Source organism: Podarcis erhardii (genome assembly GCF_964252035.2).
Source record: "Podarcis erhardii genome assembly, chromosome: 11".
Taxonomy (NCBI): Eukaryota; Metazoa; Chordata; class Lepidosauria; order Squamata; family Lacertidae; genus Podarcis; species Podarcis erhardii.
In genome coordinates this window covers 3,204,412-3,225,088 of record NC_138501.1, presented here as the reverse complement: position 1 = coordinate 3,225,088, position 20,677 = coordinate 3,204,412, and the positions used below count along the sequence as shown (strand labels likewise).

General features: G+C 41.0%; 1 protein-coding gene across 5 annotated transcripts in view; it reads left to right on the top strand.

Moving 5' to 3' along the window:
• The window catches only part of TRPM6 (transient receptor potential cation channel subfamily M member 6), a 100,594-nt gene that overhangs the window by 12,942 nt on the left and 66,975 nt on the right, over positions 1-20,677 (top strand). For 3 of the 5 annotated variants that reach the window (XM_081880903.1, XM_081880902.1, XM_081880900.1), the window contains 7 exons: positions 7,099-7,178; positions 8,089-8,127; positions 9,024-9,204; positions 9,794-10,007; positions 17,993-18,117; positions 19,419-19,590; positions 20,296-20,470. In XM_081880903.1, the coding sequence (XP_081737029.1) occupies positions 7,099-7,178; positions 8,089-8,127; positions 9,024-9,204; positions 9,794-10,007; positions 17,993-18,117; positions 19,419-19,590; positions 20,296-20,470 (986 nt within the window). Of the gene's footprint in view, positions 1-885; positions 922-7,098; positions 7,179-8,088; positions 8,128-9,023; positions 9,205-9,793; positions 10,008-17,992; positions 18,118-19,418; positions 19,591-20,295; positions 20,471-20,677 lie in introns of those variants that run through there. The other 2 variants (XM_081880901.1, XM_081880904.1) reach the window with 2 other exon arrangements.

Here is a 20,677-nt window from a genome sequence, read left to right as displayed (position 1 = left end):
TCTAATGGGGGGCGGCGCTTTTGTTCAGTCTAAGATTCTCCCCCAATGGGCTCAGGCTTAGCTTGGCCACATCTGATTCCACTCTGGATTCCTTGGAAACCTTAGCATATGGTTCAAAAAATAGCAAAAGCTTTTCTTTTGGTAGATGCGGGGTTGCGCTTCTTACAACAAAGGATGGGACAAAAAGAACAAAGGGAAGCAAAGGTAGGATGTCTAGCTGAGCAAAAAGGATTTCTTCTGCCATAGATACCCATGGAGCAAGCTTAGAAGAAAGTGACATGGCGCAGTCTTTTGGAAGTTTCCCAAAAAATTGAACAGACTTACGTGCCCATTTGCAAGACATTAATTTCCTGCTATGCATCTCTGTCAGAGTATGATACTGTAAAGCAGTGTTTCCCAACCTTGGGCCTCCAGATGTTTTTGGCCTACAACTCCCATCATCCCTAGCTAGCAAGACCAGTGGTCAAGGAAGATGGGAATTGTAGTTCAAAAACAGCTGTAAAGGATTGGTAAAGAGGACATTACTTGTGCCCTTTGTCATGCCATGACACATCTAATTCTTCCACCAGAGAGTCATTGGGTACAATTTTTTTCTTTCTTGTAAAAGATGTCAACACTTTCTCAGGATATTCAGACAATCCAATTACATACCAGGAGTAGGTGCTTGCAGGAGGATGCATCTTAATTACCATTTGGAAATTTGGGTGGTGGTGTTCCAGGAAAAGCAGGAGGATGCATCTTAATTACCATTTGGGAATTTGGGTGGTGGTGTTCCAGGAAAAGCTGTTCCGTGTCACCTCCCAAATTCTCTCCCCACAGAGGTGTCTATAGTGTCTTCATTGCACAGCCTTTGTAATATGCTGAACACACACCTCTGTACCCTGGCCTTTGACAGCTGAGATGACCTACGCTGTATTTTTGGTATGTTAAGTATTGGTTTTACTTGCTTTCAAGTTGCATCATTGTTTTGTAGTAATCTTCCATGAGACTTAATAGTGAAAGGCAGGTTAAGAAATCCTAAAATAAATGAAAATTAGATGAAAATGTGAACCTGCACTAGATATGGCAGAGATTTCTGGGATTAATTGGGCTAGCATTTGGTTTCCATGGAGAAATTCCCCTGGTGTGAAGCACTAGAGTTCCCCCCGCAAAAGACTAAGTTTAATTTATAGTTTGCTTGAGCTGCCTCTGATCCCATGCACTTGAGCTGTGATCTTTGTTCAGAGTGAAACAGAAATGCACGTGCAGAGTTCCAACAGAGCCCATATTCGTTGGTTTTTCTTACCGGCCTTCTCCAATTCACTGAGATTTTAACATAGTGTCTTAGTGTGTCTGAGTGCCTTACTCAAGTCTTCCTTTTTCCTCATGTGTCAGTAATTTTATTTAGACTGTCAGACTGCTGGCAGCATTTTGTGATTAATTCTGTGGTGTTTTCTGCAGGGATTAATAATTCATACCTGTCTGATTTTAATAATGTAATGTGATGAGAGTTGGTCTCAAGGATCTCCCACCACCCATTTACAACTCTGCTTGTGGGTCAAAGCGGTTGGGCAAGTTTAATGGGGCAGATTTCCTACTGTTGGGAAGATCTGATGCACTTGGCTGGTGAGCCTTTGCATCACTAAAGAAAGGGCATGTTCATCTACCTCAGTTTTCCCCCTTCTTGTGGTGGATGATGTCACCAAGCTGTTTGTGAAGAAGCTGCAGGTACAGACTGAGAGACAGGCACGGAGAGTGGTGGAGCTCTCTTTGTAAATAATTTTTTTATTATTATTATATTTTTCATAAAATCTCCAATCATACAAATTTTCACATCACATATTTTAACTTATTGGACCTCCCTCAACTTCTCTGACAATCATCCATAATTAAATTTCTATCTTCACATTCCTTAATATTAGTATTGCCTTTAAGTACATTCTTTCTATCCTCATTTACATTCTTGCAATATTCCTTATTTTTTTCACAAAGCTTCTTTAAAACACACTAGCGTTGTGTCTTCCTCACATACTGTTTTCAAATATTCTCTAAATTTTCCCCAGTCCTCTAAAAACTTATAATCTCTTTGGAATCTAATTTTTCCAGTTAATTTGTCCAATTCTGCATAGTCTGTTAGTTTTGTTCTCCATTCTTCCAAAGTCGGTACTTCTTCTTGTTTCCATTTTTGAGCCATCAATATCCTCGCTGCTGTTATTGCATACTGAAAAAGTTTACAGTCCCTCTTATTTATTTCCTTTCTAATTATTCCCAGTAGGAAGGTTTCTGGTTTCTTTACAAAGCTATATTTCAGCATTTTCTTTAACTCATTATATATCATTTCCCAGAACCCCTTCACTTTCTTACACTCCCACCGCATATGAATAAATGTACCCTCTTTCTCTTTACATTTCCAACATTTGTTGCAAGTTTTGTACATTTTTGCTAATTTAGCTGGTGTCATATACCATCTGTATACCATTTTCATAACATTTTCTTTTAACATAGTACATGCTGTAAACTTCAGATTTTCATTCCATATTTTTTTCCAATCTTCCATATCTATATTATAACCTAAATCTCTGGCCCATTGAATCATTACCACTTTTACTTCCTCATCTAACGTGTGCCATTCCAACAACATTTTGTACATTTTTGAGATTATCTTACAATCATTATTAACAATTTCTGTTTGAAATTTTGAATCTTTTTCTTTATACCCTTTTTCTTTCACATCCTTTTTGAACATATTGCTTATCTGATAATAGTGCAGCCAATCATATACATGTTCTTTTACTTGCTCGTATGGTTTCAATCTCCATTTCTCTCCTTCTTTCACCACCAAGAAGTGGTGGAGCTCTCAGACAGAAATCTGATCTTCCTGATGGCTTCCCTAGAAATCTGGTGTGGAGCAGTGAATTTGGGACACCTGTTGGAGTGAAGCAGTAGCAACACCTGCGCTCAAGCTGTATATAACGAATCATGTAATTGCAGAGCTGGAAGGGACCCCGATGGTAATGGAATCCTCCTTTGGACCTTTTAAAGCAGAGGTTGGGTGGCCATCTGTCAAGTATGATCTAGATGAGATTTCTGCATTGCAGGGGTTTGGACTAGATGACCCTCAGGGTCCCAATCTCTGATTTTATGGCTGTAAAGATCATTAATAGTACTTTGTCGATTCATTGCAATTGCATTTTAAAATTGCAATAAATCAGGCGGGGGGGGGCGGAGATAAGGACCACATGAAAACACTAAAATGCAATGTTCTATCATTACTGAAACCAGGAACCTTTGTAAATAAATTAATTAGTGAGTGAGTGAAAGTGTGTGAGTGAACGATGGCCATTCAGCAGAAATGTGGAAATTGTGGAAGCAATTATAGAATTGTAAGAGTTGGAAGGGACCCAAGAGTCACGTAGTCCAACCCCTGACCAATGAGAGTTGGACGCCATCGACCGCAGCACAGGAAACCACTACTGAAGACTTTCAGAATTCTGAACAGTTTCACTGCAGTTACGGCTTTTGTCTGTGGGTTATGTTTATATAATTTGGTAATTCTGAAATTGTTTTTTGCTAAATGAGCAAATGGACGTAGAATGCATTTTAAAAAGAGAATGCTGCCAGTAAAAAACACTGAACAAATATTTAATCTAGGATCAAAAGTGGGGTTTTCTTCTAAGTAGACAGGTTTGCATAACATCTGTATAAGAATGCATTAGACTACATCCAGCACAAGTCACAGGGGACGAAATCCCACAGAATGCTGAGGGACTTTTTTCTAGGGTGGCAGTGTCTCTGTTTCTCTCTCTTTTCTTTCCAGTTGTCAACTTCAGTTCCTAAGATTTCTGCATTTGTATTATGCAATATTATTTATTTATTTAAAGGCCTCATGAAGATGCATTTTAGTGGGAATTTTAGTGCAAATTCTTTCAAGCCATCTTCTATAACACACCACACTTTTGTATTCTGGTGTTCACTAAAATATGCTGCTGTTATTATTATTACTACTATTATTATCATCATTATTTTCTGTACCACAATGCCAAAATAGGTTTTTGAAGTGATTTACAAAGTATAACAACCAGTATTGCAATACTGCAGGTATAAACATCTTGAAACATAGCGGAGGCAGGCCCTGAAGGCTGAGCTAGGAGGAGAGGAGGAAAGGGAAGAGCACAAGTGGTTGGCAGGCTGATCTCCACTGGCAAAACTGCTGCTGCTGCTGCCATGCGGGGAGGGCGGAGGCATCACCTGTGAAAAGGTCACTGGGCTGGTGCTTGGAAATAGTTGGGGTAGGAGAAAGAAAAGGAACCCGCTTGGCCATGGGGCCGAGCGAGCTCCTCGTGGAAAGGAAGCAGACAAGGGCCTGTGCGTTGTCCTGCCTGGGTTTGCCTTGCTCCTACTCGCCTGTTCTTGTGCCAGCGGCAACCAGTGCCAGAGAGGCAAGTACACTGTGCCCGCTACATTGGCTCTGCTAGGTGCCTGGGAGAGGCTGCGCAAGAAGCCAGGACAGCAAGCGGGGTCGCAGCGCAGCGATCCTGCTTGTGTCCTGGCTTATGGGATAGCCACACACAGCCTCTCCCTGGCAGCGGGATGAAGGGCTCCTGTTTCCCGGGAGAGGCTGCATGTGGCTAAGGCTCCCCCAAGAGCCGCGCTCCCTTTAAAGAGCGCGTGGAGCGTGTGTGCGGCTCTTTAAAGGGAGCGCTGAGCAGAGCCTCCTGCCTGCATTCGCTCCATAAGACTCTCACACATTTCCCCTTACTTTTTAGGAGGGGAAAAGTGCATCTTATAGAGTAAAAAATACGGTATATCTCCCTTGCGCAGCACTTTATGTTGGATGGGGAGGGCTAGGCCATAGGGTGTGCCTAGGAACACTGTGGCAGATGTGTTTTGCAGTGTTTTAATGGACCCTTAATTTTATATGTTATGTCTTTTTATTATCCGTTTCGCAAATCGCTTTGGGATTTGCTAAATTCCTTATACAGTGGTACCTCGAGTTACAAACGCCTCAGGTTAGAAACGCTTCCGGTTACAAACTCCGCTAACCTGGAAGAGTTACCTCGAGTTGAGAACTTTGCCCCAGGATGAGAACGGAAATCATGTGCCGGCGCAGCAGCACCACTCACACCCTGCCTGTTTCCCTGAAACAGAGTTGAAGTGCAGTTAGGCAAATCTAAGCATCTAGATCATGAACCAAGACCATAAAACCTGAAAGTTGACCTATTTTTATTTAGATTAGTTTGGCTTTTCTTGTAAACAAATCTCTTGGAAGTGTTCAGCGCATACTGTGCTCTCTATGCACTGGATACTAAAAAATCAGGAAGGAGGAGTTAGATAAATTTGCTATAAATTGTTGTGGTGTTTTGGGAGCTTAATCTGAAACCAAGCTGGATTTGGGTTGGTGTCTCTGGTAATTTCTCTCTCTTACATCATGGATGTTGGCAAATTGGATTTTTAAAAGGCAAAATAATATTAGAATTTGAGTTGTCAGAGATGCACAAGGGAAAATATTTCAATGCTCAAGAACCTGGCAAAGTCTTTTATTAACACTATTGCCTAAGGGTAAAGGTAAAGGTAAAGGACCCCTGGACAGTTAAGTCCATTCAGAGGTGACTATGGGGTTGCGGCGCTCATCTCGCTTTCAGGCCGAAGGAGCCAGCGTTTGTCCACAGACAGCTTTCCAGGTCATTGGGCCAGCAGGACTAAACCACTACTAGTGCACAGAGGATCATGACAGAAACCAGAGCACACAGAAATGCAGTTTACCTTTCCACCGCAGCAGTACCTGTTTATCTACTTGCACTGGCGTGCTTTCGAACTGCTGGGTTGGCAGGAGCTGGGACAGAGCAACGGGAGCTCACCCCGTTGTGGGGATTCGAACCACTGACCTTCTGATCAGCAAGCCCAAGAGGCTCAGTGGTTAGTCCACAGCACCACCCGTGTCCCTTTTACCTTACTATTGCCTAATGCAAGTCTGCCATGGCCTTTGGCTAGAACAATAAACTTATGAACTGATATTTAGAATGCTGATGTGTTTTGAGTTTATTGCTAGCTTATACTTTTTCTGAATTTTTTTTTTACTAATAAACTTGCTGTTTTATTCCTTTGTAAACTGTGTTGAGGTTTTCTACAATCAACCAGTCTATAAATTTTATGAAATAAACAAATGCCTGTCATGGTTTGGTGAAGAATGGAATATAGAGCTTGGCAACAGAGGAGCCCCTGGTCCATCTGTCTCTTCACTGACTGGGTTTCAGACAGACCTCTCTCCCAAGCCTTCCTGGAGATGCTGGGGACTGAACCCACGGAACTGTGGCCCTTCCCCAGTCCAACTGGATGGAACAATATGCATATCTGTAGATTTGTGTCATTTGCCTCACTTTTCAGACACTCAGCAAATATTTCAGTGGGTCCTATGGAGATTTCAGGTGACCTAGCAGCCCTACAGGTGGGGCATGGCTCAAAGGTGTATGTGTGTCAGGGGTTCCTTGGATTTTTAAATGATTTTTTAAAGCTATCTGGATTATAAAGTTATTCCCCATAGTAGGCAGAGGGTAATCTTGAACTTTCATTCATTTTCAAGAATTCCACCTGTTGATAGGGTAGAATTTCTCTGATAGGTTTCTCTCCGTGATTGTCATTACTAAATTGGAAGCAAAGGTTTTTAATCTTTTAAAAAAAGAACATGACCACTGTTAAGTGATAGCCAGCACCACCTGTTCATTGTACAAATGTAAAATAGCTGCCAGGTATTAATATTGTGTCAAGCAAGTGGAGATGAGTTCTGTCAGTTCAGCATTTCTTCCTTATCTCACTCAATTCATCTGCTATTAGGAAGGCTGTGAGCTTTCTTCCTGTCTCTAGGCATGGGTTAGTGTGAGTGAATTCTAAACGCTAGAGTTTAGGTCAGCACAGATTAATCTGCAATGTTCTGAGATAAAGAAGGAAATAATTGTGCAAACTGATTTCATGCACAATATTAATGCCAACTGTGTTCGGTCCTACAACATGTGCTAATAGCTACACATACCGGTAGGTATCTCCTATGTGCGGTACTAGTTATTGCAGATAGTTATTTTTGCCTCCCAAAGTATCTGTTTGAGGTTTAATATTTCTTTTCAGTCCCAGAAATCTTGGATTGAAGGTGTCTTCTGTAAAAGAGAGTGTGCAAAAATTGTGCCAAGTTCCAAAGATCATCACAGGTACTTAGTTTTGCTTTGTTTTGGTTGAATTGTACAAACAACAAGAAGATAAAAATACAATTAAAAACTTCTAATTTACACTTTAACAATGTCGGTTTTCCTTGAATAAGTATAGGCCCTTCTAGCTGCTACAAACATGACTATAATCTAGTTAACTTCTGCCATATTTTCATTTTGAATTTGAGGCTCTTTATCATGTTTCCCTTAAAATGGCAGTCATACTTTGTACAGTATCACTTATTTGTTTTCTGACATGTTTATCCTACCTTTCTTCCATCATGGAACCCTCTCTGACAGAGCCAGACTTGCTCAGCTTCAGTAAGGTGTTGGCCTCATGTCGCTTCAAGCATTTATACAGGGCACTGCAGGCAAGATATTTCCAGTGTGGAACCCACAACCCATGAGTATCATAAGAACCACCCAGAGAGGGGCTGCGACCCCTGCCCAGTCTGTTCACCTCCCCGCCGCCTAGCAACGCCTTTGCCACCCCTCCTTCCCACACGTCTGGCCAACTTCCCCTCCCTCTACATCCTACCCAGTTTCACCCAATCAATTCGTTGACTGCTTTGAAATATACAATACAGGTGATTTTGACAGGGATAGATGTAGTACTGATTATTAATTATTTAAATTGGTGTAGCATGCATATTTAGGAAGTCAAAGTTAGAAACAGTGGCTCTGTTTTTTTTTTTTTTTAACTAACCTTGAAGTTGCTGTCTTGAACCATTACATTTTTGCATTAGAACCTTTCAGTAAGTTACCGACAATGTTGTCCAGGTAAGACATTGTGTAAAAAGTGTTACTCAGGTTTTTTGTGACAATGGTGCAATGGTCTGCCTTTTTGAAGCCTAACTTTCTTTTTTGCAAATTTAACTGTACAACATACTGCTGTTTTTAACTTCTTTTTCAGATGTCCCGCAAGATGCCAAGTGTGCCAGAACTTAATTCGGTAAGACCTCATGTGATTTGGGACTGTATTTTTTAAAATAAAGAATGGGTGTGAAATATTCCTAACCAAGGATGTGTCCTTATATAAATGGTTGGCTGCATTTCAGTCAGCTGCTGGAGGATTTACTAGAAATCCTGCTGCGGTCAATAAACTAGATGTGGCATCCAGAGACTTCCATGCACAGCTGGTGCGTCCTGTTGGATATGGGAAGACAAAGAAACAAAAAGAGAGTGCAAGCACGGAGCTAGGCCTACATATTAGAGAAGGTTTGGTGTGGAGGGATAAGTTGTTGGTGCTTCCAGGTGGAGGCTGTATGTTGCAAACCATAGCTTAGTGCTAAAGCATCAGCTTTGCATTCAGAATGTCCCAGGTTTAATCCCCAGTATCTTCTGGTCAATTTGGGAGAGATACCGACCTGAAACTCCTCCTCCAGAGGTCCTGATTCCAATGGAATATCCTCACACCTGCTATAAACACTTAAAAATAACAGGAGGATATATTATTCACATCTAGTTATATTGTCCACCTGTCCTTCATAACAAAACAGCTGTGAAAAGCTGCAGGCATCCAGATGATGCTCTTCTATGCATATATATTTGAAAAATTGGCGCATTTTCTCTGTCTTATCTTTCCATTCAATCCGAGTTTTCCAGTTAGAAATCTCTGAATTGATAATCTAAGATGCTAACAGTAGCCTTAACCTGCAATTTGCTTATAATTTTAACAAGATATTCGTACAGTGCAAGGTGTTTGGGTTGTTCAGCATTTCTGTAAAACTTGAGAAATGTCTTACAGCATTCTAGTACAATGCATCAATGTGAGCTAGTCACTGTAGCTCAGAAATGCATTTAATTAATTTATGCCAATGTTATGAGTTTTTTTGTCTTTTTTAAAAGGTGTTGTTGTGGACGGCTAATTGGTGACCATCCTGGGATTGATTGTTGCTGGCCCATCTGTCGGTCTGCACAAGAAGTAGAGAACAGGGAATGGTGTGTCCAAAGGGACACAAAGACAAGTCCAACTGATGCATTTGGTACTATCAATTTTCAAGACAGTGATCACACTTACCATGCCAAGGTGCGTACACACTTTGAAACAGGGCTGTAATAAAATAACTTTCTCAGTTATTTAGCATAAAAACAACCAATAGTGCTGAACATAAAACTGCTGGTGTTAGATAAAAATCCAGTATAAGTTGGTATGAGTTTGTTCCACGCTATCTCATAATTTGATGACTAAAGTATCAAGAGATATCATGCATGTGTCTAAAATACCACATATAATAGAGTGCTTCTAACAACTTCCATCATCTCTGGCATAAAACTTTTGAAATTAAAGGAGTGAACATATTCACCTCTGAATGATGAGACAAAAAGATAAGCACATATGAGTTGCTCAGCTATACATTAAGTGATAGTGTACTTTAGTTCCTCACCACAATCAATGGATTTCTGTTCCTGTGTTTGAAAGGACCATTATGCTATTTTTGTGTGTGCGTTTTACTGTGATGATTTTGAAAACAGGCCAATTTAAAAAGTTGGAAATGTTTGAACTATTGGAGCTTTCAACAAATTGATGAGGTTAGGACTAAGATGATATCTCCTCCCTATAAAATATATGCTACCTTTTCTCTCTGAGTAGTTCTAACTACAGTTTATTTTTTCAGTATATTAGAACTTCTTATGATACCAAAGTGGACCAGTTGTTGCAACTCATGGTGAAAGAATGGCAGATGGAATTGCCCAAACTGGTCATTTCTGTTCATGGTGGCATCCAGAACTTCAAACTTCCATCTAAACTTAAGCAGCTTTTGAGCAAAGGCTTGGTCAAAGCTGCTGAGACCACAGGAGCATGGATACTAACAGAAGGCATCAACACTGGTACAGTAAACTCTTTTGAAATGTCATGTTCTCTCTGAGGAACATAGAAACACAGAAAATTGCCTTATACTGAGTCGGACCTTAGAATTGTCTAGATTATTGAGCATTTTAGGTAGGATTCCCCCCCCCCCCCCATTCTTCATGAAGATGCCAAGAACTGTGCCTGGATCCTTTGTATGCAGAGCATATGCTCTACCACTGAGTTAGGCCTCCTCTCATAGCTTTGGTTTCTTAGATGACAGGCAGCTTGTGGCTGGTTAGCTTGTTAGAGCTGCCAGTGTGCAGTTTGACCCTTCTGTGCCTTGGCCATGTGGAATATTTGGATCTGTGTAGTTTGTTGTGGTTTCTGGGAATTTTGCTTTCTGAGGGGTCTCCTGACAACCTGTGATCTTACTATATAAGTTTTATAAATTTAGCAAATATGATATAATAATAACAACTCTCAGCACCCTTAACAAACTACAGTTCCCAAAATTATTTGGGGGAAGCCATGACTGTTAATAGTGTAAGTGTATAGTGTGGATGGAATAACTATGTGGTTGAAAAATACCGTATTGTGTTATTCAAGAAATACAGCTCACAATTTTGTGGAGAAGTCCCACAAATACAACATTTTTCTATGGTACTGTAGTTGTATGTAACTCCACCACCATGTTCTTAGGCTATGAGCTATTTCCTTTTTGTAGTTTGGATGTGATGTAAATTTCTTATTTATTTCTGTCAGTTTGCATTTCTTGGTACAGAAAGTATTGATCTGATGTTTAGAGATCTATTCTATTCGAATTAATTCAAGAGGGTTCTGGAAGCTTTTCTGTATCAAAGAAACAAGCAGAAAGTTCGTGATGTTTGGGTTATTCCTTCTGTTACGGCAAAAATCTGGGTGCGAGGCTACTCTGCCACCCAGCTCATCGGACTAAGTCCGTGGGTCCCTGTGGAGGAAAAATGAGCTCAGCCGGAGACAGGAGCAAACTGCAGAAGATCCAAGTTTATTGCGCAACAGGTTCAAGGCGAGATTGAACAGTGAGAAAGGGGTGACATGAGTTTTTGAAACTCCCTCCATGTCCCAGAATACAGTGCAAAACACGTCATGAATATATTAAAGAGAGGTTTGGTTACACAGATTACATCATGAATATATTAAAGGGAGGTTGGGTTACACAGATTAACATATGGAGGAGGGAGGTTGGGTTACACAGATTAACATATGGAGGAGGGAGGTTGGGTTACACAGATTAACATATGGAGGAGGGAGGGGGGAATATGCAGAGCTGGAGATATGCACAGATAAACACTTCCTGGGGATGAGAAAACAATAGTCCCAAATATGCATAGTCTGTCACCTGACATTGCCTGGAGGAAAGGCTGATCAGAGCAATTTGAAAGGATTAGGGTCTTGACACCTTGCTGGAGGGATTATGCTGGACAGGGGAGGTGTGATGGAGTCCTAGAGAAATTGAGCAAACTGGCACGTTGATTTTCTATGAATTTTATAGATTTTAGTCCCTTTTGACATTGACAATTGGAAATAAATTGATATATTGTAGCGAAGAAGAAGGTGAAGAAGACATGCCCCCCCCCTTCCGTAACAGTCCCCCATTCGGAGATAGATTTGCATTAAAGTTCTGTAAGAACTTGCAAATCTTTTCTCCGCACCCTAAATCTCGGTGAAGGTAGGGGTGCCGTGTGAGTGGGAATAGGCCCTAATGGAAAAGGAGGTGGGTTGAGCAGGGCAACAAAGGAGGGAGCAACACGGACCAAGACAATGTATGTTTACGTTATATAGATATGCACTAAATAATAACTTTGTATCTATCGTACTAGATGTGTGGGTTTGTGCAAACCTGAAGGGGACTTGCAAATCATGCCTCTTAAGGCCATTTGCAAGTATAGTAGTGCAAAAAGGACACCTGTTGTATTTTGTTCAATAGTGGTCTATGCTTTACATTTAGCAGGAAGGTCCACTACTGACTGAAAAAAAATGCAGTTTGCTTTGTCCCCCGCCATTTTTGTGTTCTCAGGTGTCAAGGTAGCTTTTCTGTGGTCTCACAGTAGTGGCAATCCCTGGTGAATCCACTTAGGGCTTTCATATTAACCATGTTGCCTGGCACTCACCACAGCTGCCATAGGTTCGGGCACGTCCTGAGGGAAATGTCCTTGCCTTGGCTTCCTATGGGGTTTTATTATTGGTCTTGCAGTCATGGGAAGTTGCGCACTTGCACTTTAAGGACCAAAAGCTAATTGCAGCCTGGATACACTTGCCCAATTCAAACTGAGTCCAATTTGAATTTATCTTTCCCCATGGTTCTCAACTCTTCAAACCAATCTGTTAAAAGAAAACCATTCTTAAAAGGGCACTTGTCCAAATAAGTCAATTTAACTCTATAAGGGATCATTCCTGCTAAATCAAGGCATATACACCTTCCTGAAGCTTCTCCTTGGTAAAGCGAGTTTTAACACTTTTTAAAATGGGTAGGGAAGGTTGGCAGTGTGCCAGGTGGGACAGCGAAATGTGGTTATCTAAACATTGAACTACACAATAGCTTGATCCATTAGAAAGCATAAAGTGTATGAAAATCCTCCATTGGGGTATAAGGAATAAGGCAGTATACATTAAACATAAGACAATTACACACACACACACACAAATTCCTCCCTTTGTGGAAATAACACTGTCAAACACATTTCAACATTCCTACATAATAACACATAATACACAACAAACTAATTAAATATCAGTTGAATATAAAAGTCAAAAAATCTCCTTGCAATTCAACTCCTCCCCTTTGAAAGAAATTGCTGTGGCCACTTTGAAAACTGTGTCTGTTGTTGTTGCAGGTAATAAGTCTCGTGGTAGCGAAGCTTTTCATTGGATCTGTAATAACACACTTGTAGAAATGATATCCTGTAAGGGCAGGGTGGACTTAAAAGACACAGTTAAAATAATAATAAAACACACACACAAACACACACACACAATGACCTATGAGGAACCAAAATAAATAAATGCTAAGACACAGAATTTTAAGAAATCTGAAGTAACAATGAAAATAAAAGAGTGTTTCTTGATGTGACAACATCGGCTAGAATGTTAATAGCAAAATACTGGAAAATGACTTAATGGCAATTTAAAGTTGTGCAAGTACCTTGAACTAGCCAAAATGACAGAATTAATAAGAAATGCTCAGGCAAAAGGTAAACAAATACCATTCCACAAACAATGTTTGGTTATGCTTCGATTAATTTCATAGACATCATGGAAAAACGGATTAAATAAATGGAAACAGATTATTTGTAACTTTAAAAGTGTCAAAGCCACGAAGAGATGGAAGTCACTAATACAGCAGGGATTTCACAGAACAGAAAGAAAGTTGTTGTGGGAGGAAAAAGGGACAAACACTTTGTTCACATATCCTGTTAAAAGGGAAAATTATTTCATGTGAGAAGCCTGTCAGGAAATGCTGTTCCTAAAATGCACACAAACAAAGTCTGTGACTTAAATCCCATTGAGGGGTGGAATTCTTTGATATTTACCTGTGAAAAGAATTTGGCATGTTAAGATTTCAAACTTGGGACACATTAAGGGTGATTTCTCTCAATGGTTCCAAGTTTTAACATAAACCTCCTCTCCCCCCCTCCTTCCTCTCTCTCTCTCTCTCCTTTTCCTATCTTTTTTTTTTTTTTTTTTTTAAAGCTGATCTAGTCTCTGTGCATGTGCGGAGTTCATGTCTATGTCTCAGCAAATCTTTTTTACTATTGAAATGTTGCATCTTTTGGCAAAATTAGAATTTGAATAAGGGAAGGGTAAGGAGTAGATTTTAAAAGAGGGTTAGATTTAAAAAAAAAAAGAGAAACTCAGCAATTGAAGTATTCACCAACAAAAGCTAGCAATTTCAGCCCAAGCAAAGCGACTGCTTCCTTTATGTACAGGAAAGGGCTAATATCCCTCTGGCCATTCGCGGAACAATGCCGCGCCCTTATATATGGGAAAATGGCCAGAGAGTCAGAATTCATAGGAATTTTTATTTTATTTATTATTATTTTTTAACATTCTAAGTTTTTCGGCCTTACCATTTGCAGACAAAAATTTTCCTGCCCCTTTATTTACAGGATTGGTCAAGGCCCATATGTATTTGTCTGATTTTTAAATAGTAGACAAAATGATAAACACTGTAATCACTCAAATGCTTGATATTACCAGTTGTGCTTCAAAACATCACAGCTTCACCTCTCACCTTTTAAAACTAGAGAGCAAAGCTAGGCTGAATTTCAACTCCATCACCACACCAGAATTTAAGAATTACCCTGCGATGCTTGCGGACACATGTCCTTCCACACAGCCACAAATTGGGAGAGTTGAAAGGGACCCTGGGGTCATCTAGTCCAACCCTCCAAAATATAGGGTTCACAGCAAGATTTCACAGCAAGATTTGTACTACACACACATTCTTATGTATACAGGCACTACTGGGGAAGAGAGCACAATCAGTGCTCCTATCATGTACTAAGGAAGAGGAAAATAAAAATTCCTAACTTTATACAGAACCCTTTAGCAGATCTTGAGATTAGTTTGAGTTTACTTCCTTAGACGTGCAAGTTCCTTAGAGTGCAAGTTCCTAGACAAATGATCTTTAAAGAAAGATTGAAGTGAACATTTTCTTAAGATAGGGAGAGGATCTCTTATAAAGCATAGTTAAAACAGCCATAGATTTGATTTAAAGGGAATACAAAAGTGACAATTTTAAGCCTAATCTATGCCCCCCCCCCCTTTTGCAGTTTCCTTTAAAGGAAGCTTACTCGGAAGCAAATTTACCTGGCACAGAAGAAGAGAAAAAGGAAAAAAAACCTGAAAGAGACAGAATGAAACAAGGGGGGGCATTTTCTAAGAAAAGAGGCCTGATATCAGGAGCCTTACAATAACTCTTCTGTCCAACCAAATCAAAGTTAAAACTGGACTCAGATATTTTCTTAGAAGGAAGACCATACTTTCATAGGCATGTGCTTCATGAAATAAATACACTGCATTTTAGCTTGAGAGAGCAGTGGTGCTCACCTACGCTTTTGCAGCAGAAACATCTAATTCACATTAGAAACATTCACATTCCAAAATAGACTGTAGACTCACGATCTGAAAAGTTGCAGCAAAGCAAGAGGTGGGGTAAACATTTGCACCCTTCATTCTCATTTTGTCTTATTTAGGACTGATAAGGTCCAGCATAGCTTCCTTAAATTTAAAATTTTGAAGCAAGCTTGCAGTTTAAACTATGCGCGCCTAAGAAAGGCAGTCTGTCAGAGACAGAAGGAACAGACAACACACATAACAGACAACATGTAAACACACATATTCTCATATATGTATTAACACACAACACACATAACAGACAACATGTAAACATATATACTCTCATCCTTTAGTTGGTTATTGCAAGGAGTTGGGCTGCTTCCTTTAGCTTCATTAAGTGAAATTAGTAGGAAGGTCCCACATGGTTTTAAGAGCCTCCTTGCCTCTTCAAACACCACCAGTTAACCAGCCGGCCAACGCAATTCGGGCTTGGCGGAGGCGGTGCTGGCGGGCCAGATTTCAGAACAGAGGTTCTAATTTTGCTTCGATAATAATTTGTGGCCAGGAATCGTCTTCCAATACGTGATGACAAATTGGAGAGGAGAGTCAGGGTCCTTCTGAGACTGAGATGGCTTTCTAGAAGCCTTCTTCCCAGAGTGAGCCCGCTCGCGTTTGGAAGCCTGGGTACCCATTTTATGTTTTACGCGTGTCTAGACAGAAAGAGGGAAGAGAAAGGGCGGTAAGGATTGGTATATCTAGGAGATTGATATACTTAATACAGGATTCATAGTAAAGAGGGGTCTTTAGTCGCTTGGCAACTTCCTTAGAGGGTTTTTAAAGAGCTCTAGCTATCCGGTATTCCTTCCTATTTCCTTAGTCAATAACCTGGGGTCCTTTTCCACTCTGCCGATCCCGCCCAATTCCTCATGGGCTATCCCTCCTGGCAACCTCCTACCTATCGTCAATCTCAGGAAAAGGGGCCCTACTGAACGCCCGCGCCATGCGGTGCCAGATCGGGTGATCCCTGGATAGAGTTTTGAACCGAAAATCCCCCTTGCTTTTGGAAGCGGGCTCACGCACGATACACGTGTTACGTGGCACCGACCAGTGCGGCTGGGATTGATACAGAAAGCAAGACCCCTTCCTGCCCCCTAGGAAGGACGCTCGGGAAGTTCGGAAAAAGAACTCCAACCCCTTGCTTTCAACTGGGATACCCGTTGCGGAGAGTCGGCTGTCTTTCCAAGCCGGGTCTCTCCGTCTTACTTTCGGACTCCCAATTGGTGCGGCTGGCTGGAGGGTTTTTAGAGAAAGAGATAGAGCTCAGAACCCCCCTTTCAGGTCGAGCAGCAGTCCACGGTCTCTCTCACCAATTGGACCAAGAGACAGGCGAGAAGGAGCGATAGAGAGGAGGGCAGAGAATTCAGTTGCCAGGAGATTTCCACCCCTTTCCCACCAGTGCACTGGATTTTTCCTTTTCCTTATACTCACGTGTCTTCTATGATGATAAGCCGGCTGGATCCCTCTTTGCTCCCCGGCTGAACTCCTGGGGCTTTTGATTACCGCCCGGAAGATGGCCGGGGGTCCAAAGGATCTTCCCAGGCAAAATGGCCTGGTGCCGGCTGAAGATTTTGGGGCCCCCGGTCAGCAACGCGGGAGAACCGCATGCCCCACGTTGGGCGCCAACTGTTACGGCAAAAATCTGGGTGCGAGGCTACTCTGCCACCCAGCTCATCGGACTAAGTCCGTGGGTCCCTGTGGAGGAAAAATGAGCTCAGCCGGAGACAGGAGCAAACTGCAGAAGATCCAAGTTTATTGCGCAACAGGTTCAAGGCGAGATTGAACAGTGAGAAAGGGGTGACATGAGTTTTTGAAACTCCCTCCATGTCCCAGAATACAGTGCAAAACACGTCATGAATATATTAAAGAGAGGTTTGGTTACACAGATTACATCATGAATATATTAAAGGGAGGTTGGGTTACACAGATTAACATATGGAGGAGGGAGGTTGGGTTACACAGATTAACATATGGAGGAGGGAGGTTGGGTTACACAGATTAACATATGGAGGAGGGAGGGGGGAATATGCAGAGCTGGAGATATGCACAGATAAACACTTCCTGGGGATGAGAAAACAATAGTCCCAAATATGCATAGTCTGTCACCTGACATTGCCTGGAGGAAAGGCTGATCAGAGCAATTTGAAAGGATTAGGGTCTTGACACCTTGCTGGAGGGATTATGCTGGACAGGGGAGGTGTGATGGAGTCCTAGAGAAATTGAGCAAACTGGCACGTTGATTTTCTATGAATTTTATAGATTTTAGTCCCTTTTGACATTGACAATTGGAAATAAATTGATATATTGTAGCGAAGAAGAAGGTGAAGAAGACATGCCCCCCCCCTTCCGTAACACTTCAGAGAAGCTGAGTACAGCTGGCTTCAACTGTTCTGTTATCTCTTCTGTCAAGGTCATGCTGACTATAATAGTAAGGCCAGAAGGAGCCTGGGTTTTACTCTCTTTCTGTCTCTCCTTCTGGTGTGGTGTTTTGTATATAGTGTGAAGTTTTGGTCTTATTATAAGTTATTGTAAGTTTAAGTCTGCTGCAACTGGACTTCTTATGGACGGTGTCAATTTGTGACCATTATGCTCATTTGCCTTCAGCAGCAGTAAAGCTCTGCTGGATGAAATACAATTGCCTCTGGTCTATTGTTTGGGAATCCCACAACGTGTTTAAGTTTTTAACTTGCTAACTATATGCTGGAGTTCTGCTCTGGATCAATACTGAGTAGAATCCATGACAATTTCATGTCTAGACCGCCTTTCATCTACCGTAAGTAGATTACAAGGCAATGCACAAAGAATTATATGCTGTGAGGGCAAGATGCCAACTGTTTTGTAATATTAATGATGGTGATAATATTTCTAGGTGTGTCTAAGCATGTGGGAGATGCCTTGAAACTCCATGCCTCTCAGTACTTAAGAAAGATCTTGGCTGTTGGAATCCCCCCTTGGGGTATCATTGAGAACCAGAGGGACCTCATTGGAAAAGATGTGAGTTAATGAATGCTCTTTGTTTTCTTGTTTTAACTGCACTCTTCCCCCACCCCAAATCCTGCATAGTAGGGGTTTGCCTGTAGGGAAGAGCTCTTTCGCGTGTACAAACTTGCATCTCCAGCAAAAAGGGTGCTTTATGCAATTATTCTTGTGTAACTTGCCATCAGATGCAAATATGTAATTTATGCAATGCTGATATATATGGATATTAGTGGCAATGGGATAGAAACTATTGTATGGATTACCTCATATCTAAGGTGCTTCTCAGATGGGTGTTTATTGTGAAAATCTATGCCATTTTTTCACAGTACCTATATGATGACATAAGCATCAAAATGCCAACTATATTCCTCCCCCATTTCATCTAGACTGACCCTTTCCTGAAAACAACCTGATGTTTAAAAAAGCCTATTTGTTACCTGTTTGCAATATCTGAATGACCTGTTTTCAAAATTAAGCCCCTGTTTGGAAGTACTCTTCAACACAAGGGGGGAATTCAACATCGTGCTGAGAAGATTGTTTCATGCAATGATCTCCCCTCTTCTACCCTTGTGTACTGTTTAGGGAATTTTCCTCAAGCCAGTTGGAGGGAGGGGAGCCAGGGGGGAGGGGGAGCGGGGGGGGGAGCCTCCACTGTGCTTCTGTTGCACTGTTCACTATTGAACTGGCTTCTGCTAGTAGCACTCATTAGTTGAATCTGGCCCACTTTTACTTGTTGTAGACCCATTGAAATTAATTGACCTAACTTAATCATTCTTATTAATTCCAGTGAGTCTACTCTGAGCAAAAGGTAGTTAAATACCACGCATAACCCTGTTGTACTTCAGGACGGGTACCATTATTCTGCTATTTGGAGAGTGGATTGGTGATGATGTAAAAGCAGTGCTCTTTTTCTAAAAAAATATTTAGGGGCACTCTCATTTTCCTACTCATTTTGAAATACTGCCTCTCAGTGAGGCCAAACTTAGATTCACAAAATGTTTAGGGGTGTGCGTACCCCTGCGTCCCCCCAGAAAAAAAGCACTGTGTAAAAGAATGTTGTTTTTAAAATAGCAATGACTAAGGACCTCAGGTCTTCTGCCTTATAGAATATCTATGAGTGCAAGGATTATTAGAGAATACTTTGCAAATATATCAGGAGCTGATGCCATGACTTCTTGTGAAATAAAGCAAATTATTTCTCTATCAGGCAATAAAAATGTCTAAATCAGGCAGATGTCCCACCCTCTTCCCAAATGAGAATGCTATAGTATTTTGGTGGGGCTGTTTTGTTTTGCTTTTACCTGGATTCTCCTCAGGTAGTGTGCCTGTATCAGACCCTGAGCAACCCTCTCAGCAAGCTGAGCACCCTGAACAGCATGCATTCCCATTTCATACTGGCTGATGACGGCACAGTGGGCAAATACGGCAATGAGATGAAACTCAGGAGGAATCTAGAAAAATACCTGTCACTCCAGAAAATACACTCTAGTAAGTTCTCCTTGTTCTGGGTTCACTTTGTAAGAAGCTTCTTATCTCTGGCACCACTGACAGAGAAGAGAAGTAACTTCTCCTGGATACCAGCATGTCATGTTTTCCCTACAGGAAATTGGTGCCTGGAACGTATCTTAAATCTGTTTTACAAATCTTTAGGGAGAAGCACAGTGGAAGCTTTTTGCACTGTCATTCAGCATGATTTACTGTGACCATTGACCATGGTGTATTGTGATAGGTGAATGCTGCCAATTAAAATTAAAGTTAAAAAATAAGGCTTAATCAATTAGCAATTGTTTTGATAGATTTTCTTATGTCCCGATTCATTGAGTAGTACATTTTTTATTAAAAAAAATAATACTGCAGTTTTAATACTTAGTTTCAGCCACCTGTAGCTTTTAGAATACATCATTTCTTCTCTGTCACACTTCCATCTTCTAAGTTATCCTTCTAAAAAGGAAAAACTAATAATGCTTTTTGCTTCAGAATTATTAATGTTTGACTCACATGCATGTTCATACAAATGTAATCAGTGAAATTAATAATTGAGTAAAACATTTAATTGACTATTAAAAAACAAAACAGGCAATAGCCCTACTTTTTGTCTTGTGATTTTTAAAAATCTTGATGGGTACAAAAGTGGGTTATTATATGCACTGTGGATCTCTGTCCTGTTAACATTTTCAATGTGTTTTGAAATAGGAATGGGACAAGGAGTGCCCTTAGTTGGGCTGCTGGTGGAAGGTGGTCCAAATGAGATCCTGACCGTGTGGGAATATGTGAGGGACAAGCCGGCTGTCCCTGTAGTAGTTTATGAGGGAACTGGGCGAGCGGCCGACCTTCTCGCTTTCACCCATAAGCACACAGCAGACATGACGTGAGTACTTGCAGCTTGCAACATTTACTTGCACTTGCCACTTCATTGCAAAAGATGCCTTTAATCAAACAAGGCTATAGCGAAGAAATCTTGGTGTTTTTGAAAAAACAAAAAACATGGTTTAATAAGATTGTCTCTGAACCTCGTTGAGTGTCAGGTGAGCATCTCAACTTCTCACTCTGGAGAAAGGAAAGAAGAATTGCTCAG